The sequence below is a fragment of the Danio rerio genome, chromosome 7 (assembly GCF_049306965.1).
Source record: "Danio rerio strain Tuebingen ecotype United States chromosome 7, GRCz12tu, whole genome shotgun sequence".
Classification (NCBI taxonomy): domain Eukaryota; kingdom Metazoa; phylum Chordata; class Actinopteri; order Cypriniformes; family Danionidae; genus Danio; species Danio rerio.
The window spans coordinates 13,867,750-13,894,167 of NC_133182.1; the positions used below are offsets into that span (position 1 = coordinate 13,867,750).

The 26,418-nt window shown below is 36.9% G+C and overlaps 1 protein-coding gene across 1 annotated transcript; it reads right to left on the reverse strand.

Annotated features, from left to right (window-relative positions):
• Positions 1-6,498: 6,498 nt before the first annotated feature.
• rlbp1a (retinaldehyde binding protein 1a) lies at positions 6,499-23,374 on the reverse strand. The gene is given in 8 exon segments (NM_200705.1): positions 6,499-7,122; positions 8,652-8,762; positions 11,655-11,813; positions 12,584-12,762; positions 18,856-19,060; positions 21,383-21,511; positions 21,780-21,820; positions 23,364-23,374. Coding segments are annotated over 7 exon segments (939 nt in total). The 5' UTR covers positions 21,789-21,820; positions 23,364-23,374; the 3' UTR covers positions 6,499-6,975.
• Between the last annotated feature and the right edge of the window lie 3,044 nt (positions 23,375-26,418).

The following is a 26,418-nucleotide window of genomic DNA, read 5'->3' on the forward strand; positions in this document are numbered from 1 at the left end:
CGAGTAAATTGTCTTTATTAAAATTGTTGCAGTTATTTTCGTGAAAGTAAGCACTTTTTAAAGCACTTTTGCAATATTTCTCTTTAAAACAATTAGAAACTCTATTTAAAATAATCATTTTGTCAGCAAGATTATTTCTTTGAGTTTTTAGTATTTTAAAAAGATTTTCCATTATTATTATTATTATTATTATTATTATTATTATTATTATTGTGTTTTTTTTCTTACAGTAAAAACAATATTTTTTAAATTGGGACTTTTTGACTTTTGGTTTTGTTTAGCGTTTTGTTTTTTTGTTTTGTTTGTTTGTTTTTGTGTAGTTTTTTTTTTTTTTTAATGTTTTTTTTTTGTTTTGGTTTTGTTAAGCGTTTTGTTTAGTGTTTTGTTTGTTTTTTTAGTGTTTTTTTTGTGTTGTTTTTTTAGTTTTGTTTTGTGTTTTGTTTAGTGTTTTGTTTTGTGTTGTTTTTTTAGTTTTGCTTTAGTGTTTTTTTTTCTTTCGTTTTTTGCATTGTTTTTGTTTCATGTTTTGCTTTTTTGTTTTGTTTAGTTTTTTGTGTATTTTGTTTTGCTTTTTGTTTAGTGTTTAGTTTTTTCTTTTGTTTTTGTTTTTTGTTTAGTTTTTTGTTTTTGTTCAGTTTTTTGTTTTGTTGTTTTTTTGTTTTATTTAGTTTTTTTGTGTTGCGTTTTGTGTGTTTAGTTTTTTATGTTATTTGTTTTTGTTTTGTTTTTGTGTTGTTTTTATTTTGTTTTGTTTTACATTTTTTTCCCTTTTATTCAGTGTAACAGTATTTATCTTTAGTATTTGTTTATTTAGTTTGTATGTATATGTATATATGTATATGTGTGTGTGTGTGTGTGTGTGTGTGTGTGTGTGTGTGTGTGTGTGTGTGTGTGTGTGTGTGTGTGTGTATATATGTATGTATGTATATATATATATATATATATATATATATATATATATATATATATATATATATATATATATATATATATATGTATATATATATATATATATATATATATGTATATATATATATATATATATATATATATATATATATATATATATATATATATATGGATGCAAAAGTATCTAAATGCCATCAGAAACCTTCCTAAATGATGAAAATATTTCAAATATTTTCACTGTTATGATGTTGAATAGGTTATTTTCATTGCCTTTAAAGTCAAATAACAGCATATAAACATAGAAGTCTGAGAAAATGCTTCAGATTTCAGATGGCATTTAGAGGTTTATATACAGTATATATATATATAACTGAGAGTGAAATATAATTGTATTTTATTTGGGTTGAAATATAACTTGGACATTTCTTGGTGGTGTGTTGTGAGATTGCATCTTTATTATCATCATGCTGGCGCTGAATATTAAGAGTTGTGTATAAAAAAAAAAGAATCCAAGGGAAAACTCAAAAGACCAAAAGAGCAGTCAGATAACCTGTGTAATGTTCAGTCTATTGTTTTTCATTAACAGTTTATCACTGATTTCCAGAAGCCCTTAGTTAGTTAAACATTGTGCATTTCTAACACGCGTAACTGCCTTCATTATTAATGTTTATTAGTCAACAGTAATGCTTTTTAAAGGAGAAATTGTCAACAGCACATTCAGTGTTAGAAGCGTCAAAAAACAATTAGCAGTTGAACAGCGCCTCCTGTAGACGATCAGGCATAATGACAGTCAAATTAATATAATAACATCCAGCGATTTATTTTTATTTTTTTTTTGGTTAGACTGAGAGATTTACTTAATGATTTATCTGTCTCTGTATTGGGTGTTGTTTTACCTCTTGAATCTCGTGTCCTAAAAGTTAGTCTGACGGGATCTGGTTTGGCCTTTTTTACACCAGCACAAAGTCGATCTCTGCTGTAACTTCATCCAGTTTGCCTTTCACAACGTCTCCCACTTACTTTAATGTATTTTTTATTTTTTGCACAGAAAACACTGCTTATGTTATTTGTTTTGTATTTGTCATTATTTTTGTTCTCTCGTATGTACAGAAAGATATGCTAGTTTGAATGTTTGCGTCATATCACCACATCTTATAACAGATAAATGGTTAAATGTGTTTAATTGTAACATGGTGATGGTTTATTATGAAAACCAGGGAACAGCTACTTGTTTGACGATCAGCAATAATGCTTTTTCTCCTTTTCTCCAGCCAAACCAAGACAGATAAGTTAAAGAAAGCATCGTGTCAAATGGAGTTTAGAGAAACTGCTTTCACGCTGCAGTCCTATGTAGGAATCAGAAAACGAAAGGCCATATATCTAAAAAATAAAATAAAAAAGACAAGAATAGTCTATTTGCAGAATAGAGAGGAGATAATTGGCTCTGTTTTCAGGTTGACACTGCCCAACGTCACTGTAATCACACATTTAAAGGATTATTTCAGTCTAAAAATCACTTCCATTCCTATTTCTCATCAGTTTATTGTGTTTGATGGCTGGTTGTTGAATGTGTCTTTTTATTTTTTTCACGACCTCAAAACCCCATGCAGCATAATATCTCAATCACTGGTGTGTTTCTGATTTGCAAAACCAATGGTGTGTGATTGAATAATTTATTATTACCAGAATGGTTATAGTGTTCCAGAAATAAATTATTTTCTTGTTTAAAAAGCAAACTTGCTCTTTTGTGATTATTTTTTTCTCCAGTGGAAATTGTTCCACATCTTAATTTTATTTGGGGTTTTTGCCTTAATATTGAGTAGTTTGAATTGCAGTTTCCACCACAGTTAAGTAGCTGTTTCCATCCTAAAGGCTGATTTATACTTCTGTGTCAAGCGCACACGTATGCTCCGGTGCAGCCTTCACGCGGTTGCATAGCCCTCATCGTGGCTGACACAGATGCTCACGTGTACCTCATAAAAAAATTACACGTTATATTATTTATTTATTGTATTTTATTAACGTCTATTCCAACCCTAAACCAACCGTTACAGTAATGTAAAAATAGTTGTACCGAGTTTTATTTATTATCTATTAAATTACCTAATAAATTGTATTTTTTAACACCTACTCCCAACCCTTGACAGAACCGTCACAATACTGTAAAAATATTAACTATTGTTATACGGTGTCATTAAAAAATGGTGCTATATTAATCTGCATATTTCCGCGTATGTCTTCCTTCGTATTCAGCATATACGGCCACATATCCAATCTAGAATTTACCTTGCAACAACGCATAGCGCAAGCTCTGTGATTAGACGGCTTGGTATTCATGACCAGTGTGGGCGGGACCGAGAGCCACCCAAACCCGATGAAGCGAGTGTTTACAAGTGTCGAGTCTCGTGTAGGAGCTCCAGATGGAAACTTTTGTTCTATGTTTACCTTATGATTAAAGTTGCTGCATGTCTGAATGAGCGAGTTTGAGCCACATATACGTTAAGGTAGTGTTCAGAAAAAATCAAAACACCAGCGAAGAAACTCTACACAGAGGAACATGAACAGCTACCGCCAGCTAGCGTTTCGGAAGAGTTATTGCAGAGCAACATAAACAGCACACAGAAGTATAAATGCCCAACAACACTCAAGGGTCACGCCGATCAGTCGAAGCAGAAGTATAAAACAGCCTCAAAAATGCTTATTAAACTGCAATATTAACATTTGTGAATAAAAGCACTGTTTCATTTCAAAGAGTCAAAAAGAACAAAATAGTCACTTCCTAATAAACTGGGATCAAATATTAAAAAGAAAAGATGCTCGAGACTTCTTTGATGACAAGCTTCTTTGATGACAGACTATGACTGAGGGATTTTATAGTGACCGAAATAACATTTCAAGATGATTTACCTTGACTATGTCCACTGGTTCGTACATTATCGCTGTACAATTGCACCTATTTTTGTTATAATGTGAACTGTTAAAATAAAATTGCTTGTTTCCATCAAAGTTTATGCATACTTGTCGGCGCCAATGGTGTAGTGGTTAGAGCATCGACATTCGACATATGCACGACCCAAGTTTGATTCCCTCCTCAAGGTCCTATGTGATCCTTCCCCTCTCTCTGCTCTCCACGCTTTCTTTGACGAATGACGATACTCTTTACTGTCCTAACCATTATAGGTGAAAACCCAGAAACATTATTAATAAAAAAAAAAGTTTTATTCACATTTTTTTTTCTTATTGGATAAAAAGTTTATCCTACTCCATGGAGGACCTTTTTTTTGTTTGTTTCTTTTGCAAATTTTGCCATTAACATTAAGCATTTTTATATGATATTATGAAATCACATACAAACAGGGTGATGGAAACAGTTAGTCAGTGTAGTGGTTGCTCAAAACCCTGATACTTCAAACAAACTGAAATTACATAATTTTTAACAAAAAAAGAAAGAAAGGGTGAAATACATTTCTGTAACACTTTATTTAAGTTCCAATACTCCTATTTAGCTAGTGGCTTATTACCTGTCTATTAATATGATATTTACTGTTTGTTTGTTCCATTAAGTACATATTCTGCATGATCTTAATGTACGTCCCTAATACTCAAACCCAACTACCTTATCTATTAATCTGCAGCAAATTAGAAGTTTGAGGCCAAAGTCCAACCCGGGCTCATTACGGATACGTACCCCAGTATACATCTCTGGAGAGTGCGAAATACGTCCCAGGAGTCTGTTTTTTTTTTTTTTTTTTTTTTTGCAGTTTTTGTTTTTCGCAAATCTGCCAAAGGCTGCTGAGTACGCTTTTTCATCTCTCAAATTTCTCTTGCAAGTGCCATTCTATCCACGAGAGTGAAAGTAGATAATAAGAGGCCTTCTCTCTCATTCCCACGCTGCAGATGCTCTGTTTAACTGTTTTCTTGCTAGTGAAACACTCAGTTTTTCCATTTACAAAGCCATTATGTAAATAGCAAATGCACCATGGCGCGACGCAACTGGCTCTTAAAGGGAATGGGAGATGAGACTCTGATTGGTTTATTCTCAAAACACACCTATAACTCATTAAGAAAATAAGCTCAACCCTTTTAGACCATGCACCACGGCACAAAGTGGATTTTTCCGTACTTATATTGGCAAAAGTGGATTCTGACACGCCCCTAATGCGTTTGCGCCCTGCATTTTGCACTTTGCGCATGGATCACCAACATAGAGCCCAAAATGTCAGAGATGAAAGATTTTGTTTTCTAAAGGTGGTTTGTGAAGCCCACTCACCGGTGTGAGGCATGCTCAGTTTAGGGTTGTTGTGTGGTGAGTAGAGGTGTGAACCTATACTGGTCTCACGGTTCGGTTCGGTTACGATTATCATGCCATCGATTCGGTTCAATATGATATCTCGGTGCATCACGGTGCATTGACGATGCTTTCCATATACAGTATTATATTTTAGGGGGGAGGCTATAACATGCTGTCTGTATAAACACACAGACACACAGCAACACACTGTCTCTCATTCAAACACATTCACAAACATAGACAGCATCAAACAAACACACACACGCACACACACAAACAAACACACTTAAGCCCTCGCAACAGGGAGAGCTCGCGCTGAGCGGAGCAGAAAAACGAAAAAAAAAACGAAAAAAATAAGCACTTTTCTGACGGTCCCTTACGGTCCTCTCAGCGCAAGCTCAGCTGGCTAAAGTAAACGCAGACTGCGAGGGCTTAAACGGAGCAGTGCTCGTAATGTCGAACGAAAAAAGAAAGACAGCTGTGAAACATAACCAGCTTTGTCTTTCTGTAGGAAACACACTTTAGATCTTTTTAGGGTAAGCGTTTTTTGAGTTATTGCCGTCTATATCTGAATGTGTGTCAGGAAAATCAAAAACAAAACCAACTGAAGCGCGCTCATTTCTGGCGCCCCACTGGATATACAGCACTCTAAGCATTTGCCTATAGTGCCTATGCCACGGGCCGGCCCTGAGTTGGCTGAGTGTTGTAAATAACGGCGCTCACCTCCCTCGCAACAGAGCGCATAGGAGATAAAAGACGTCACTACATAATAACCGGTTATGGTTATTACTGAATCGATACTGAATTATCCACGTCTGCATTGCGGTGCACCGAAGAAACAATTAATTTTGACACCCCTAGTGGTGGGGTTTGGGAATAAACATCAGTGCATAGTGCTCATAAACGTGCACAATATACTGACACTGAGGAGAAGAAACTGTTGAATATATTTTTGTTTTTTATTTTTATGTGCACACCAAAGTATTCTCATGTCTTGAAAAAAATAACAACTGAAGGCATATTGTCTGTTTTGAGGATTTTTTTTGGTATTTTTCTGGACGTTGAACAAGTCGGGAGGATAAACGAGCTCCGATTTCACCTAAAACATCTTAACTTATGAAGATGAACCAAGGAATCAGGGGTTTGGAATGACATGATGGTGAGTAATTTTAAGTTTTGGGGGAACTAACCCCTTAACTCCCACTGTTAATCAGTTAGATGTGTACTTGAATTTTTGTTGTTTTTTATGGAAACGCTGTACTTTAGTATGAATATTGAATATGAGACCTACAAAATGATGAACCATTTGGCCATTTTATTGAAAATATCAATTAGACTTGACAGGCTGGAAAACCAACATGGGTTAAAACGACGTCCACAACATCTACTTCACACAACATTCAGTCTAAAACTTTTTCCTTGGTTAAGGCTTGTAATCAAGTTTATGCATTTAATTCTCTACTACACTTATTTTGAACACATGACTAGTACAAAACACTATATAAACTCGACCACCATTTTCAAGGCAGAGAATGAAAAACTCTTCAGCAAAGTTTCTTTTAAAAAACAATAACAGTAAGAATTGTAAGTATCGGCAAGTGAAATGTGCAATATTTCATCTCTACGATACTGTTCTGCGATCTGCTCATAATACTTTCATGGTAATAAGGCAGTTAAAAATGTTAAACTATACATCTGTAAGGCTTTAATTTATATAGTTTCTATTAAACGTCTGGATCATACGTTCATCAAAATACTTGTGTTGTGTGGGTCATTTAAAGGGCTGTGTCTTCAGATCCGAACAGTTTGATGGCTGTTTCTCTGCCGTCACAAGCGGGACCCGTTCCATCGAAATCTGGAGGAAGGATTTCAGCTCCGAAGTCCCGCAAGTAGCCATCTAGCTCATCTCCATGAACAAAAACCTAGCGGATTAACATCAAGAAAGTGGTGCATATCTTTAGTTGTGTCATTTCAATATGGTGTTCATTTTCTTGTTAGCTTAGTCCCTTTAATAATCCAGGGTCGCCACAGCAGAATGAACCGCCAACTTATCCAGCAAGTTTTTACGCAGCGGATGCCCTTCCAGCCGCAACCCAGTACTGGGAAATTCAATATGATGTGATTATATTCAACGTACACTGTAAAACCCAACAGTCAACTTTATCAAATGAAATGAGTGTAGTTAACTCAAAATTGACTGAAAGGTAATTCTACTCATTTGAAAAGAGTTTTGAACTCAGTGTTGAAGGTAATGAGTTAATTAAATACCTCATTACTTCAACCTAAATGGAGTAAGTTCACAGTACTCATATAGATTAGTTTTTGTTTTTTTAACTCAAATGGTGTGTGGCAATCAGTTTCCTCAAAGAGTTTGAGTTGCCTTAACTTATTGAGTTTTACAGTACTCAACTGGTTTGAGTTCTCTTCATTTATTGGGTTTTACTGTGCTCAAATTGCTTCATTTACTCAAATGAATTAAGTTCACAGCACTCATTAGGATTAGTTGTGGAACTTAAATGGTTTGTTGCAATCATTTTCCTCTAATGGTTTGAGTTACCTTAACCTCTTGGGTTTTACAGTGTAGAAGAAACTGGTTTCAAATCAATCCAGAGAAATCAATAACAAGGTATAAACCTAAAGTTCTAAGAAAGAAAATATTGCAAGATGTAAATAGAATTCTATTAAAAAAAATGAAGAATTGTAGATTTTATGTCAGAATTTTAAGTAAAAATTCAGTAAAAAAAGATGTCTCAAGAAAATTGAGAATTCCGAGGGAAAATAAAAAAACTGAAAATGAAGCATTAAAATTACAAGAAAAAGATTATATCACAATTATGAGATGTGAACTCACATAAACATATGAATAAACATCACAATGAAATAATACATCATATGAAATAAACATCACAAAACTCCTTTATTCAATCTTTTTAGGGTAGACTTGAATGAAGTATCAGACCCTTTATTTACCAAAAGAGTAGGTCTTGTGTATCTAGAAAACGTATTCTGTTAAACTGGAAAAAGGAACGCCCTCCAACATTTAAATTATTTAAAAACATTATAAATGACACTCTGTGGCGTCACCGTGGCGCAGTGGGTAGCACAATCGCATCACAGCAAGAAGGTTGCTGGTTCGAGCCTCGGCTGGGTCAGTTGGCATTTCTTTGTGGAGTTTGCATGTTCTTCCCGTGTTGGTGTTGGTTTCCTCCGGGTGCTCGGGAGTCCAAAGATATGCTGTACAGGTGAATTGGGTAAGCTAAATTGGCTGTAGTGTATGTTTCCTAGTGTTGGGTTGTGGCTGGAAGGGCATCCCTTGCGTAAAACGTGCTGGATAAGTTGCCGGTTCATTCCGCTGTGGTGACCTCTGATTAATAAAGGGACTAAGCTGAAGGGAAATAATAAATGTGAAAAATCAGACTCTTGATCGTGAGCTTTTGTCTCCTTCACTCACCCTCTCCAGCAGTTTGCTCTTCATGAAGGGCTTCACCACGTTGTAGGTGGTCGTGAAGTACCAGGGCTGGTGGATCACATGCACAGCCTTAAACCGGGCAGGAAAAGAGTCCTGAATCACACAGACAACACAAGCTTTATGTGCGAGAGAGTCAGGAATTCATCTTCTTATTAGGGGTTTTAACAATTTGGGTTTCACAAAACGTCATTAGTTTAATACATGACGATGAGAAATGAGATTATAAGTGTAAAAGGTGTACTTTAATTTTGAATGGTGACACCCACAGACATGGTCACCAAATATAAATCTGAGGTAAGACTTTCTCATTTCAGTTGTCAAGGGTTTTACAAATCAATCTATTGAAGTAATCAATTAATTGCTCGTCATTTTTTGTTACATTTAAGTAGTTATTTTTAAAAAGCTTTTTTTTTTATTATTAATTTTGAGCTTAAAATCATTGGCTATAGACAAATGACCAGTTTGTAAACATTCAGGATGCGCGCACAGCGAGATTGCAGATTAAAACTGAGAGCGCTAACATTTACAGAGAGGGAATGACATCCGATGCGGTACAGAGTTTGCTGTTGTATTAGAGATAAGTTATTATGATTACATAGTGTGTGTGTATATATATATATATATATATATATATATATATATATATATATATATATATATTATTTACATAAGGCTTTCAGCGTATTATAACAGCTTGTCACACAGTGATAAGCAGAGTTATTCAGCAAAATTAATGTTAAAGTGAGCGGCGTTCGTCTGACAGGTCCATTTGCGATAGCACCCTCCAGATGGATATTGGATAAGAAGAAATGGCCAAGCATCCAGGCCCAAATACACAACTATCTCACTGAAACTCCAAGGGATTTTACAAGAGAGAAGTTAAAGGCCTACAAGTCTATGAATGCCAACAATGTTGTTCTGTGTGGTCATGTGCAGGAAATAATGATCCAACAGTTTCAAAATTTTGTAGTGCTAAAAACCGAGGTTCTGTCTAGCCAAAGACCAGGAAAGAAGACGGAGCTATACAAGGCCTGGGTAATTAATCATCAGCAAGCAAAACAACTGCCTTCTGACAGCGAACTGCACCTGTACTGCAGGGTATGTAAACTTACATTCTTACATTTCATTCTGAGCATTCAGTATCTGCAGTTTAATTCAACATATTGAACTGTTTTTGCTGAAACCATTGGTGCAATCAAAAACAAGTAATGTGTATGATCCAGCATAACATGAACTTACCTGATATAACATGAGAACTGCAGAGTCGAGCATTTTTAATCAGGTCCTCACTCCATTCAGCTCTTATGATGGCTGCTAGCTAAAGACGTCTGCGGTTGGCATTAAAAGCAGTGTGGTGTACGTTAAAATTTAAGTTTTGTATTTTTAGCATCCTATACCACATGTTTGCTATTGTGACCGATCTTTAATGCAACTGGAATGCGTGGTTGAACCTGTGTGATGTAGGTTGGTAATTCCTCTATACTTATGCATTACAGGCTTACATTATAGAGAGAAATGACAGAGGAACCGAGACTGCAGTCAGAACATGATGCAGATCAAGAAATGAACAAAAACAATAAGCCCAATACAAAATTTCATAATACTGAAATATAGAATAAATATCAGATGGTAATTTCGGTTTATTTTCCTAATGAATAAACAGCTCTCGTTAATATTTTAGCAAGCTTTCACTTTCGTATCTAATATGAAACGTACATTTACCGTTAATGAAATATTAATTCTCTCTTCATATAGCCATATGATTATTATTATTGTGATATAGACCGGTTTGTTAGTTTGATGGATTGTTTTGCTTTCTTACTACAATCGATCCGCTCCAGAGCTCGTTCCAATCGAGGCGAGACCTCATTCAGGCCATCTCGGACCGATTGTTTTGGCGCAGATCAGAGCATGATTGCTGGAATCACATACACCAAATGAACCGAGCTTATGGGGCAAACGCACCATGTTCCAAAACAAACGTCTAGGTGTGAAAGCACCCTAAACATGCGCAGCCTTGTTTGATGTTTGACACTATGTTTTTACTTAAACAATTTTTTTAAAACAGCTTTTTTTTTGCTCATTTTATAGTTGACCAGTTGAGTTTTACCATTTTTGAATCCTTTCAGCCAATATCCGGATCTGGCAGAAGCACTTTTAGCTTAGCTTAGCATGAATCATTGAGTTGGATTAGACCAGTGGTTCTTAAACTGTGGTATATGTACCAGTAGTGGTACGCAGGCTTTCTTCTAGTGGTATGCGGAGGAATCGCTGAATAATAAAAGAAAATGAACACACTTTGAACCATTTGACGCAAACGATAACACGTTACATACAGCAGTTTTCTTTTTACTTTTGAAAAACAGTACCATTTTTAATCAACTTTTAAAATCTCATTTTAATTTAAATGTTACATTTTTTTGTTTGTTTTTTTGCTTTTATCTGTAATCACAGGACTGTTAATGTACTATTTTTAATGTTTTAAGTGGATGATGACAATAATAAATATTTTAGTTAAGAATTAATCTGCATTTTTTTGCCTACTACGCTGCTGTATTTCAATACTGGAATACTGGTCATTATGGTGGTACATGGAGAGACATTTTTTTCTGAGGTGTTACTTGGTGAAAAAAGTTTGAGAACCACTCAATTAGACCATTAGCATTTTACTCAAAAAATGTAAAAAAAAAATAAAAATAAATAAAATAAAAATAGAAAAGTCCTATTTAAAGCTTGAATCTTCTGTAGTTACATTGTGTACTAAGACTGATAAAAAAATGAAAGGTTCCTATGCCTAGTTCTAGTTCCTATTTTCTATATATCTCATTCTGGCGTAATATTTAAGCAATTTTGCTGCCGTACACCTTGTGTATACGTTTGTTGTGTATACACACCATCTAGTGGTGAAAATCACATATCTTTAAGACTATTAAAACACCCCAAAGAATTGATTTTGATTTCATGGGAACTATTGAAAGCTCTCACCTGTAACATGTCCACCATCTTCTTCAGCTCGGTGTGTTTGATTCCAGATGCGTGCTGCATTGTGAAGCCCTTGAAGTTCTCAATGAGGACGAAGCCGTTGATTTGGGTCTCTTCGTTTTCTAGAAGTTTCTCAAGGATTACACAGTAGGCACGCAGGGTCTGTGACAGGGTTGAGACAGGGTTATCATGAAAAAGATTTATGCCACTTGTATTAAAATGTAATCTGACAACAATAATAAATTCACTGACAGAATGTAAACATAAATTAAATTAAAATGAAATTAATAAGTAGTAAAAATTGTTTTGGTAATGCTTTAATTTAAAATATGACCGTTTGCTTCCATGATTGGAGTCGTGGTCCTTATGTTGACGTCAACCCGAGGGCTTCCATAGCAACTGTATTTTAATATATTTAACCATGCCTCTCTCACCGTTAGTTTGCTATGAGAAAATGATGCGCAAAAGAAAGCCCCACACCTCCTACTCAAGGAATTTTTCACAGTATTTCCAATGATATTTCTTCTTCTGAAGAAAGTCTTATTTGTTTTATTTACTAAAAGCAGTTTCAAATTTTTATTAAACCATTTTAATGTCAATATTATTAGCCCTATATATATATATATATATATATATATATATATATATATATATATATATATATATATATATATATATATATATATATATATATATACACAAGCAATATTTTATTTCGATTGTCTACAAAGCAAACTATCGTTATACACTAACTTCCCCAATTACCCTACCAGACATTGAGGAACAAATATACAGGGGGGCTAATAATTCTGACTTCAACTGTATGGCAACATATTGAAGTCTCTGCAACTTCCGATTCACCCAGACTTTCACAGTTCAAAAAGAATGGCTAGTGTATGTGTAAATGTGGTTGTATAAATCCTCAGCCGTGCCTCATCAAAGGTGACCTCCTCCAGGTCCCAGTTGTCGATGTTGAAGAGCAGCACCACTCGGCCGTTCTTGTCTCTGGTGGAGAGGATTCGTGGGTAACCGGCTTCAATAGTGCTGCGTACGGCCTCCGGGGTTAAATTCTCAAACAGCTCAGGATAGTCTCGCCGAAAACGCACATATCCTGACAAAAATGAATGAGTAAGAGTGTGAAAAACTGTAGACTATACTCATGATCTGTAGAATGTAAAGCAAGATTTGCTCTTGACATTTGTGGGGACATACATCCTGGACAGCAAAAATTGTTTTGCGCTTTTAAAAAAACATGAAATAAGTACTAAAGTGTTTATTTTATATTATTATTACAAATAACAATCACGTCCCATGCTGCAAAAGTCAGTTTACTTGGCTTTACTGCTGACAGGCTTTGAGGAGCTATGAATGTAAAGAAATTTAGATGGTCATTTATTTATTTGTTCATTTTCTTCTGATTTTTCTGGGGCCAGGTCACGTGGGCAGCAGTCTTAGGAGAGAACTCCAGACTTCCCTTTCCCCAGACACTTCCTCCAGCTTCTCTGGGGGGGATCCCAAAGTGTTCCCAGGCCAGCCGAGACACTTAGTTCCCTCCAGTGTGTCCTGGGTCTTCCCTGAGGCCTCCTCATGGTGGGACATGCCTGGAACACCTCCCTAGGTTGGCGTCCAGGAGGCATCCGAAACAGATGCCCGAGCCACCTCTACTGACTTCTCTCGATGTGGAGGAGCAGCGGCTCTACTCCGAGCTCCTCCAGGGTGACAGATCTCCTCATCCTATCTATCTCAAAGCTCATGACCAAAGGTGAGAGTAGGAACGTTGATTTATTGGTAAATCGAAAGCTTTGCCTTTCAGCTCAGCTCCTTCTTTACCACAACAGACTGGTACATCGACCACATTACTGCTGCTGCTGCACCAATCTGCCTGTCAATCTCACGCTCCATCCTTCCCTCACTTGTGAACAAAATCCCAAGATACTTGATGTCCTCCACCTGGGGGAAAGACTTTCCTCTAACCTGGAGATATTAATCTTTTTCCGGGGGAACACCATGGCCTCGGACTTGGAGGTGCTGATTCTCATCTCATTCGGAACACACTCGGCAGCAAACCGCCCCAGTGCATGCTGAAGCTCCATGTTTGATGAAGCCAACAGAACCACATCATCTGCGAATAACAGAAATGAGATCCTGTGGTCCCCGAACCGGACCCCCTCCAACCCAAGGCTGCGCTTTGAAAATCTGTCCATAAAAATTCCAGATTCCAATTCTCGAATTCCCTTTAGAAAGATGTGTGACGCAATTTAACAGTTTTATCCTGATTATTGTTTCTTATAATCCTGGAGGCCAAAATCTAAACCGTATTTTGCTTAATTGCACAGCCTTGCTTGATAGTATTACGTTGAACTCGTATCGAACTTGACTTTCAGACTGTGCACGTGTTACTAAGGGTTGCTTGAGCATTAGTTTATTTTGAAGTCGATTCAATTATTGGTAGGGACATTTCAGTAATTGGTAGATATTGGTGGGTACACATCCCCCCCATCCATTTCAACTCTACCAAAGTATCTGGATTCAGCCTTTATGATGCAAGCTGAGATTGTCTGACAGTGTCAGACACAATGCACTCAAATGAAGCGAGTGACATCACTGTGATGGGTAGGGTTGGGAGGGGGGTTAGGTGAGCCCATTAAAAAGCAATGGATGCAGCTCAGATTGCACTGCACCTCTGCACCCAGACCCCTCTCAATTCTACGCCCTTGAGGTAAAGGAAAATGTCAATTATACTGCAAGAAATGCTTTTCTTACTTTTCTTATGATTTTTTGCCTTATTAAAAAAAAAAAATCTTAAATCTCGAAGCATTTTCTAGACGAGCAAAAGTTGTTTTGAGAAATAATATGCCAAAACTAAGCAACTTTTTCCCCCTACAACAAGCAAAATAATCATACGTCAAAAGGAAAAACAAGACTATTTTGCTTACCCCGTTGGCAGATTATTTAACTTGTTTTAAGGTAAAACTTAAGGTAAAACTAAATTTTTGGCGTATTATTTCTAATAACGAGACAATATTTTTTGCCTCTCTATAAAATGCTTCTTGATTTACAGATTTTTTTATATTTGTACTATCAATAAACATACAATCAACGTAAGAAAATCATTTATTTTCAGTGTAATGAGACCTCTTGACTTTCAGAAGAGCATTTAATATGTCAGTAAATTTGCCATAAGATCAAAGTCAAATATTACAGACATCAGATTCTTCAAAGACCAAATCATCTGAGCTGCCATAATAATACTTTTTTTCTGGTGGGGAGGTTTCAACTTTAATGGATAAGACAGTATATAGAGAAAACAATAAAGCATTAGGAGCAGAGAGAAGGGAAACGGATCAGCAAATGACCACATCGATGCTCAAATTCAGGGGTTTACAACTCCATTTAGCTCAGCGGCCACATGGAGGAAAAATCTATTTTCAAATGGGCCGGACTAGTAAAATCACGGTGTATATATAACTTAAAATCTACAACTTCAGATTGTTTTCTTTGTTTTAATATGATTAACATAAAGCTGGAGCTTGAGGACAACACAATCTCACGCAATTCATAACTTTTTGATTTAGTGGCTAATTCATATGAATTCCTACAATCTCATTCGTACATTTTACTATTATTTACTTATCCACTAATGATGGTTGGGTTTAGGGGTGTGGTTGGGTGCCACGCCTCCGTTTCCTCTTGAGAACACCTCAGTGTTGTATGGCAGGGCATAGATGTGGTCTTTCTCTCTCATAGATATATACACTAGATATCGCATAGGGACTCTGAGCATGCGTCAATAGCGCCGCCACATTGGTACAGTGCTCCCAGGACAAATGTCATTCAACCGCACTAGTCAAGACAGTGTTATTACATGAAGATGCGGGACTTTAGCGCTGTCTACGGGTGTAGTAACGAAAAAACAAAGCACAAAGGCAGAACATTTCATAGGTAAGACTAAGTTTTTTTCTGTTTTTGAATGTTCTGAACTTTTGTGCTAATCAGGTAACGTTATTGATGATAACAGTCACTTACTGCATTCACCATATGGCAAAGTAGCTCCAACTCGCACTAAACACTCGGCTTATGCTGGTTTTGTTGAATAAAATCAGCAAACAATGCAAAAGAAATATGACAACGAGATGCTGCGCTGCCAGAAACTTGTATTATTGTCGGCTAACGTTAGTGAAAGAGTCGTTCGGGGGATTCATTCACAAACGAATCGCTCCCTCCGTCAGTATGAGAAGTGAAAGCAGGAGAGGAGCTGTGTTTCAGGACATGATTAGATCAAATTTAACAGGGAGGGTGAATAGTACATTTCTGTACACACAAACACAGCTTTTTGTCAGGAATGCCCGTGCGATCACTGATCCATCAATGTAGAAAAGTGATGTAAATTTATAAGTTTCGTAATTAGAAAAAAAAATTACATCCTAACATCCAGGAAAACTCCCAATCATAGATATATGTGTATATCTCTGGCTTTAGATGGCCACAGTCCTCCACTGTACCTTGGTTCCGCATTAATTTAAAAGGAGCACTACCCTGTAGCAAGATGGCGGCGCTATTGACGCATTCCGTCCAATAGACAACAATAGGCCAGGCGACATCTAATGTATATATCTATGTTTCTCTCTGAGCAGGCTGTCACACTGATGCTGATTCAGGCATATGGATTGAATGAAATTACCAGTTTGCAATAGCATCATTCAGTGGACACAATTGGAACAGCAGTTTCTTTTATCCTTTACAGAATCATCTCGCGGGCTGGATTAAACCCATTTTCGGGCCTGATCTGGCCTGCGGGCTGTATGTTTGACATCCCTGAACTCGAGTCACCTTGAGCACTTCTTATGTGTTGACACACTTCAATCCAATACATCTTCATTCTATAGTGCTTACACAATGTGGATTGTGTCAAAGCAGCTTAACATAGATGAAGTTCTAGTAAATTAAAACTGCTTCAGCTCCGTTTTCACAGCTGAAGTTCAGTTTAGTTCAGTGCAGTGTGATGTAAAGGTCACTGCTGAAAGCCAAAACACTGAAGAGCAACTCCATCAATGTGTAGCTCCGCAATTCCCAAATCATGCAAGCCTGTGGCGACAGTGGCGAGGAACAAAATTCACCAATTGAGGAAAATGAAGGAAAAAAACAGACTCAGATAGACTATAAAATTTAACCAATAGGTTATTAACAATGACATAATTTACATAAAATATACTTTATAGATCTGTAAATCCTCGGTCATGTTTATTAGACGAAATGTTGATGACATTTGAAAATAACAGTCTATGTCAGGTCTATTCAATTAATTTGTCATGGGGGCCAGTTCATGAAAAGCATCCTAAATAAGGGGCCGGAGAGATATGACTTGCAATATGAGTGATGACACAACAGTATATAAGAGCCCATATGTTGTATTTTTGCTCCTTAAGACACCCACGTTAGCTTTTTCTACATTAAAATGTTAATATGTTGTATTTTGAAACAACATAATATCAGTGCATTTTACAATAGACTTTTTATTTATTTATTTATTTATTTATTTGTTTATTTATTTATTTATTTATTTATTTATTTATTTATTTATTTATTTATTTATTTATTTATTTATTTATTTTTTACAAACATTCAAATGTTGTATTGCAGAGCACAACAAAAGCAGTGCATTGCTGAAGTAGCCTTCTTCTACGTTCAGACAAATTCATGTTCATATGTTATGTTTTGAACTGCATAACAATTAGGGAGCAACAATTATAGATTTTGGTTGTACGATTAAATAGTCTGATAAATAATCATGGCTTCACGGTTGTCACGTCTAAAGTAAATTTAAGCTTTATATTAGGTAAGTGTTTAAATGAACTGTTGTTGTCATCTGCGTTCATACATACATAATCAATTTAGCAATTCGTAACAATTCATCTATTATATCTTTTGTTTACATTACACTGAAAGCCATGCACAACTCTCACCGCTACGGCGTAAGACGTTTTCTACTGAGTGTGTCTGTACTTGCACGCAGAAAAGACGTAATAGGTAAATGAGAATGTCAATCAAAGTGTTTCTGCAGACTGTTTTTATCAAGTGGGATCATGAGAAATAGAATTAATTCATTTTTACCATTAGAGGCTGGCTATATGCACACACTGTTGCCACACAACTCAAATCCCTTATAAAAGTAATTTTTGCATAATAGGTGCCCTTTAATTTGTCTTTTACACTCACCGGCCATTTTATTAGGTACACCTTACTAGTTCCGGGTTGGACCCTTTTTTGCCTTCAGAACTACCTTAATCCTTCATGGCATAGGTTCAACAAGGTACTGGAAATATTCCTCAGAGATTTTGGTCTATATGATAGTATCTCGCAGTTGCTGCAGATTTTTCGGCTGCACATCCATGATGCTAATCTCCTGTTTCACCACTTCCCAAAGGTGCTCTACTGGATTGAGATCTGCTGACTGTGGAGGCCATTTTAGTACAGTGAACTCATTGTCATGATAAGAAACCAGCCTAAGATGATTCGCATTTTATGACATGGTGCGTTATCCTGCTGGAAGTCATCAGACCTCGGTTGTAACAAGTGGTTACTTGAGTTAATGTTGCCTTTTTATCAGCTGGAACCAGTCTGGCCATTCTCCTCTGACCTCTGGCATCAACAAGGCATTTACGCCCAGGTGTACCTAATAAAGTGGCCGGTGCGTGTATATAAGCAGTGTTATAAACTACGTTTGATCAGTAATGTTTACCACTACATTCGTGAGCATGAGCTTTTTAACTGAAATAATAATAATAGTAATAAAAACTGAGTAATATTTTTTAGTCCGTCTCTGCATATTTTGCAGCATTATTGCAGAATTATGGCCCAGTTCTCATGCAGTGAGATGTTCAGTCATGTGTGTGAGTGTTTGCCATGTTTCTGTAGTCTCTCTGTGTGTGTGTGTGTATTAGAAATGTCAGCTAGTGTGAAACACATAGATGATCAAAGGCCAGTCTGTCTGTCTGTTCTCTGAGAAACACAACCTGCCCTATTTGTGCACAAAGGCTCTCTTTGAAAGTTTTGCGAACGCCCCAATTAAAGCAAAGAATTTCCCCCGTCCTGTGTCCGAGGACGCACAGATGAGGACAAAGGCACGTTTAGATGGACACAATCGCACAGTCTGGCAGGGGAACAATAGAGAAAATGTGTGAATGCATGAAATGAAACACTTCACCTTTCATGAGCTCGTGTGCTCTGGCCACGTCAAACTTGCGCGCACGTATGAATCTCAGGAGTAGAGAGTCAGGCTCCTTGCTGAATTTGTCTTGCACAGTTTTGGCCACCTCATCTCCTTGGCCTGCCTTGTCTTTAATCATGGCTCTGAGTTCCTTTATAGCAGACGCTCTCTTCTCATCTGTTTCGTTCAGCTCATCTTTAGCCTTTAAGATAGGAAGATCAATTTCATTTAAAGCACAACTAAAATATAATTTTTTCTAAATTTTTGGCTATATGTAAGAATACTTTTTTTGCAGATAAATAATTTCTAGTATCTTAAACGGTACATTACAGTAGGCAAAATAAGTATTTATCAGAAAACATATTTCTAAAGGTGCTGTTGACTTGACATTTTCACCCCATGTTGATCACAACCAAAATAAATCCATACATGCAAAGAAAACAAATCTAATTAGTTTACAAATTAAGTTATGTGTATTAAAATGAAATGACACAGGGAAAAAGTATTGAACACATGAAGAAGGGAGCGGTAGAAAGGCAGTGAAAGCAGCTGAAATCTCTAGCCTGATCTCACGAGGAGTATTTTACAGTATGTTTCGTCAGTTTAGAGACTAATTCGAACAAATTCGTACGAGTTCAGTCGTACGAAAATATATGATTTTAAAAAGGAGGCGTGGCACCCAACCCCACCCCTAACCCCAACCGTCATTGGGTGATGAGCTAATCCTACTAAATTGTAAGAATTAGATCGTTTCTTGTGACTAAATGAAAAACGAAAAAACGACTTTTAAACGTTTACTTTATTTTCCTTTTTTTTGTTTGTTTGAAAACGGATATGAATTAGACGGAAGAGACCCTGATTAGTAATAAAAATTATGGCTCCATTTTCATTTTCATAATATATAATCAATAGGAGGAAATAAAATAATTTTTAAAATAGTACACTTTGTTGTAGCAACTGAGCCCAATGTGTTTTTATTCTGGTCCTGCTAAAACTATTTAAAAAAAACTAAACAATAAAAAAACAGTAAGTAAACAATATTATTATTATTAATAATAATAATAATAATAATAATAATAATAATTATTATTATTATTATTATTATTATTATTATTATTATTATTATTATTATTATTATTATTATTTAGGCCTACAGTAGCACGGAAACAATCATGCAAACCAGATGCTGCTCGCAAATGGCTGTCTTTGCTCAGCATCAGGTGCACAACAGTAAGATGTTTGGTAGCGAACTAGGCATTTATTATTATTAAGATTATTATTATGATTTTTATTATTATTATTATTACTAACATCATTATTAATATATAGGCCTTGCTCGGAAATAATCATGCAAACTAGGTGCTGCTCGGAAATGGCTATCAATGCTCAACATCAGGTGCACAGCAGCAGGACGTTTGTCAGCAAACTGACCTTATTTAATGACAAATGTCTAATAATACTGCTAATTTACATTTTTATTTAATTTATGCATACGCAGTGAATGTAAGCCTGCTAACTGATCAAATGACAGAATATGTAAACTTAGTTTATAAAAATTGGCCGTTTTCCTCATTTTCCTTTTATTGTTTGGTTTGAAAACAGATATGGATTGGACGGAAGATACCCTGATTTACTCTGACCCTAGACAACTATTCATTTCTAAGTCAGCAGCTCCCTCTTCTTATCAGCAGTGCGTTTTTGATTTCTTACAAGCTCTTCAACTGGAAAAGATTCAGTTCGCAATAAAACAAAAGCCATAACAGTTCCAGAAAGTCTGGAGCCCTTTTCCAAATTTCTTTGAGGAGACACCTATATCTTAATTGCCCTTTTTTTCTTTGTATTATTTATTTATTTATTCTTTTGTTTGTTCTTCATTATTCTTATTTTTGTTATCTTATGTTTGTATATGTTTGTGTAAATATGTGGTATTTTACCTTTTATTTAAATACTTATTGAGTGTATAATTATGTTTTTCTGATCATTTCTTGTTTGGTGAATTGTATCTGCATATATCTAATGTATCAATATTATGTATATTTTATAGCCTGATCTAGATGAACCTAATAAAAAAAAAAAAAAAAAATTTAAATGGTAAAACTGTTTAACTTGGTTAAGTAACTATCGGTTTAATCAGGGGTGTCCAAACTCTGTCCTGGAGGGCCGGTGTCCTGCAGATTTTAGCTCCAGATTTTTTGCCTCAACACACCTGCAAGGATGTTTCTAGATAGCCTAGTAAGAGCTTGATTAGCTAGCCCAGGTGTGTCTGATTGGGGTTGGAACTAAACTTTGCAGGACTGAGTTTGGACATGCCTTGGTTAAAGTAATCCGTTATCGGCAAATATGGTCCAACCTAGCTATCAGTATCGGTAAAATCCAACATCGATAATCCAAAGACGTTATTGCTGTTTAATTCACAATTCCTAGCAATTCTTTGCAATAAACAGTGAAATTTATTAGCAATGTCTGAGTGAATGTTATTTTTACACCATTTTGGGCTGTATTGCAGCATATGGTGCATCGATACCTTCTGTTTTGTATGATCCGGCAGTCTCATACAAGGTCCATACACTGGCCCGTGGTCTTTCACAGTCAGATGTTCAAGCTTAGCCCGTAATGCCTGCTCCTCCTCGGACACCATACGAAAACTTCCAGTCTGAGGGGATTAAAAAATGGGGAAAGAAAGCATTATAGTACATGCAGCGCTTCAACGAGCCGCAGACAAAAGGGTTTAAGGAGAACTAATCTCATGTCTACACGACTACAAGAGACCCCCTACTTTCAGACTATTTGATAATCTCCAGCACATGACCCACCAAAACACCTTGAGAAACCAGAGATTAGTTCATCCCACTGAGTGCATTTAACAACAGGGCTTAATGAACTCTTTTAAGTGCCTATTATGGAAGAGGAGGAGTACTTACAGCAGCCATAGTGCTCAGATTCTCCACGGGCTGAATGGAAACTGTAAAATAAGAAATCGTAATTCACTTAGTCCCTTATTTATATCAGGGGTCACCACAGCGGAATGAACCGTCAACTATTCCAGCATATGTTTTACGCAGCGGATGCCTTTCCTGCCATAACCCAGTACTGAGAAACACCCACACCCACACTCGTACACTACAGCCAATTTAGTTCATCCAATTCACCTAAAGGATATGTCTTTGGACTGTGGGGAAAAGCAGAGCACCCACACGGGAAGAACATGCAAACTCCACACAGAAACACAAACTGGTGCAGAAACTGGAACCAGTAACCTTCTTGCTGTGAGGCAACAGTGCTAACCACTGAGCCGCCATGCCACCCTTAGTAACCCTTAGTTAGATTTTCTTTAAAATTATTGGTATTTTTAAAAATCACATGACGTAAACAGAAACACAGAACATTCCTGAATTCGCCGAGGCGTTATACTGAAAACTAAATGTGTCATTTGTTTACAGATGGAAAAACATCAATCATTTTGAGCTGCGATTGCAAATTCACACATTAAATTGCATCATGTTCTCATATCACTTCAACTCCGGGTTAATATTGAAAGATTTTTAGATTATTATTAAACATGGACACTAATAATTAATTGAGGGAAGAGATTAAATAATTAGTTGCGAATGTAAATGATCCTATAAAATTATCACCTTCTCATATTAATTCATTTTGTTAATTCATTTTCTTTTCGCCTTAGTCCCTTTATTAATCAGAGGTCGCCACAGTGGAATGAATCGCCAACTTAGGATTCCCTTCCAGCTGCAACTAAAATACTGGTAAACATCCATACATACACACACTCACACTACGGTCAATTTAAGCTCACCCAATTCACCTATAGCGCATGTGTTTGGACTTTGGGGGAAACCAGAGCACCAGGATGAAACCCATGCGAACAAGGGGAGAACATGCAAACTCCACACGGAAATGCCAACTGACCCAGCTGAGCCTCGAACCAGCAACCTTCTTGCTGTGAGGCGATGTAAATATAACTCCGTGTAAATATTTAAAGAATTTTAGATTATTAGACACTGTTAATAACTAACTGCTGAAAGAAATAAAACAATTAGAACAGCAAAGGTAAGTTGTCATATTAAATTGCACGATAGTATTAATATTATTAGAGGCTGCAGATGAAAATGTGAATAAATCTTGATACTTGCTTGACAGACTTTAAAAAGCCTTCAAGTTTGAACATTTACTATATAGATAGATAGATAGATAGATAGATAGATAGATAGATAGATAGATAGATAGATAGATAGATAGATAGATAGATAGATAGATAGATAGATAGATAGATAGATAGATAGATAGATAGATAGATAGATAGATAGATAGATAAGGGCATAACACCTGTGATATTGCTTTCAATTTTAATGGTTAATAATTCAATTAATACTGCAGATAAAAGCTTGTTGTAAGCATCAGCCAATAAACTCTAAATCCAGTCTTATCCTGTGAGCTCAGACACGGAGCAAAGCGTACAGTTTTAATAAGACTAAGAGTGTGTGACTTACCTCAGCCGAAGGAGATCCAGGAGTGACTGAGGGCTCAGAGAGAGAGAGAGAGAGAGAGAGAGAGAGAGATGAGATGTGGAGTGCAGTTGATTACTGTCAGATTAACCTGTCACAGCCCATAACTCCCAGCAGAATCATCTCATCTACACCACAGACATGCAGGAGGAGGAGCTAAAGCACAAACGCAGCAGGAGGACAAATATATGTACACTCACCGGCCACTTTATTAGGTCAACTGCTTGTTTAAGACAAATTTCTAATCAGCCAATCACATGGCTACTATTCAATGCATTTAGGCATGTAGACATGGTCAAAAGGAGAAAATATCCAGTGAGCGGCAGTTCTGTGGGCGCAAATGCCTTGTTGATGGCAGAGGTAAGAGGAGAATGGCCAGACTGGTTACAGCTGATAGAAAGGCGACAGTAACTCAAATAAGCATTTGTTACAAACAAGGTGTGCAGAAGAGCATCGAATAAACAACATTTGCAACCTTGAGGCAGATGAGCTACAGCAGAAGAAGACCACACCGGGTGCCACTCCAGTCTGTTAAGAACAGGAAACTGAGGCTATAATTCACACAGGCTCACCAAAATTGGACAAGAGAAGATTGGAAAAATGTTGCCTGGTTTGATGAGTCTCCACTTCTGCTGCAACATTCAGATGGTAGGGGCAGAATTTGCTGTCAACAGCATGAAAGCATGGATCCATCCTGCCTTGTATCTACAGTTCAGGCTGGTGGTGTTGTAATGGTGTGGGGGATATTTTCTTGGCACACTTTGGGTCCATTAGTACCAATTGAGCATCGTGTCAACGCCACAGCCTACCTGAGTATTGTTGCTGACCATGTCCATCCCTTATTGACCACAGTGTACCCATCTTCTGATGGCTACTTCCAGCAGGATAACGCACCATCACATAAAGCTCAAATCATCTCAGACTGGTTTCTTGAACATGACAATGAGTTCACTGTACTCAAATGGCCTCCACAGTCACCAGATCAGGTGTGAATGTGAGAGTGTGTGGGTGTTTCCCAGTGCTGGGTTGTGGCTGGAAAGGCATACACTGTGTAAAACATATACGGGAATAGTTGGCAGTTCATTCCGCTGTGGCGACCCCTCATAAATAAGGAAAACAAATGGATGAATGATCATCACATAATAAACGGCAATAATCTTGTAATCTGAAATAAATGTTCATATTTGTGTGAACTATCCCTACAAGCTGATCACAGTGGCATGATGAAGGTATAACAGTGATTACATACTGCCGAAATACTAAGTTAGAAAATCATTTTGTAGTGTCGCTAGAGAGTCTTCTGCATGTCTTGCTGGTATAAATAAGATGAAGTCATTTGTTCTAGTGACCTCTTGAATTACATAAGCTCATTATACAAAAGCTCCAGTCCACTGAATGAAGATCAGTGCCATTCTCTGTCATGCTCCAGTTATGATGCTCATGTCATGTCATTAGCTGTTTGCTGCTCTCATATGTTGTATGATTGGTTGTTTACTTTTCTCATGTGTCATATAATTGGCTGTTTACTGCTCTCATATGTCGTGTGATTGGCTGTCTGGTTGTTTACTTTTCTCATGTGTCGTTTGACTGGCTGTTTAGTTTTCTTGATTGGCTAATTGCTGCTCTCGTGTGATAGGCTGTTTACTTTTCTAATATGTTTTGTGATTGGCTGTTTTCAGCACTCATGTGTCATGATTGGCTGTTTGCTATTCTCATGTGCCACATGATTGGCTGTTTACTTTTCTCAGGTGTTGTGTAATTGGAGGCTTGTATTTCTTATGTGTCGTGTGATTGGCTGTTTACTTTTCTCATGTGTCATGTGATTGACTGTTGGCTGCTTTCGTGTCGTGTGATTGGTTGTTTGCTGCTCTCATGCATCGTGTAATTGGCTGTTTGCAGCACTTGTTTCATGTGATTGGCTGTTTGCAGCACTCTTGTGTCATGACTGGCTCTTTACTATTCTCATGTGCCACATGATTGGCTGTTTACTTTTCTCATGTGTCATATAATTGCTGTTTACTTTCTAATGTGTCATGTGATTGGTTGTTTGCTGCTCTCATGCATCGTGTAATTGGCTGTTTGCAGCACTTGTTTCATGTGATTGGCTGTTTGCAGCACTCTTGTGTCATGACTGGCTCTTTACTATTCTCATGTGCCACATGATTGGCTGTTTACTTTTCTCATGTGTCATATAATTGCTGTTTACTTTCTAATGTGTCATGTGATTGGTTGTTGGCTGCTCTCGTGTCATGTGATTGGCTGTTTGCAGCACTTGTGTGTCGTCATTGGCTGTTTGCTTTTCTCAAGTGTCGTGTGATTGGCTGTTGGCTACTCTCGTGTCGTGTGATTGGCTGTTTGCAGCACTCTTGTGTCTTGTGATTGGCTGTTTGCTGCTCTCATGTGTCGTGTGATTGGATGCTTGCTTTTCTCATGTGTCGTTTGACTGGCTGTTTAGTTTTCTTGATTGGCTGTTTGCTGCTCTCGTGTGATAGGCTGTTTACTTTTCTCATATGTTTTGTGATTGGCTGTTTGCAGCACTCATGTGTCATGATTGGCTGTTTACTTTTCTCAGTTGTTGTGTAATTGGATGCTTGTATTTGTCATGTGTTGTGTGATTGGCTGTTTACTTTTCTCAAGTGTCATGTGATTAATTGTTGGCTGCTCTCGTGTCGTGTGATTGGTTGTTTGCTGCTCTCATGTATGGTGTAATTGGCTGTTTGCAGCACTTGTTTCATGTGATTGGCTGTTTGCAGCACTCTTGTGTCATGATTGGCTCTTTACTATTCTCATGTGCCACATGATTGGCTGTTTACTTTTCTCATGTGTTGTGTGATTGGCTGTTTACTTTTCTCATGTGTCATGTGATTGATTGTTGGCTGCTCTCGTGTCGTGTGATTGGCTGTTTGAAGCACTCTTGTGTCTTGTGATTGGCTGTTTGCTGCTCTCATGTGTCGTGTAATTGGATGTTTGCTTTTCTCATGTGTCGTGTGATTGGCTCTACTTTTCTCATGTGTCGTGTGATTGGATGCTTGCCTTTCTC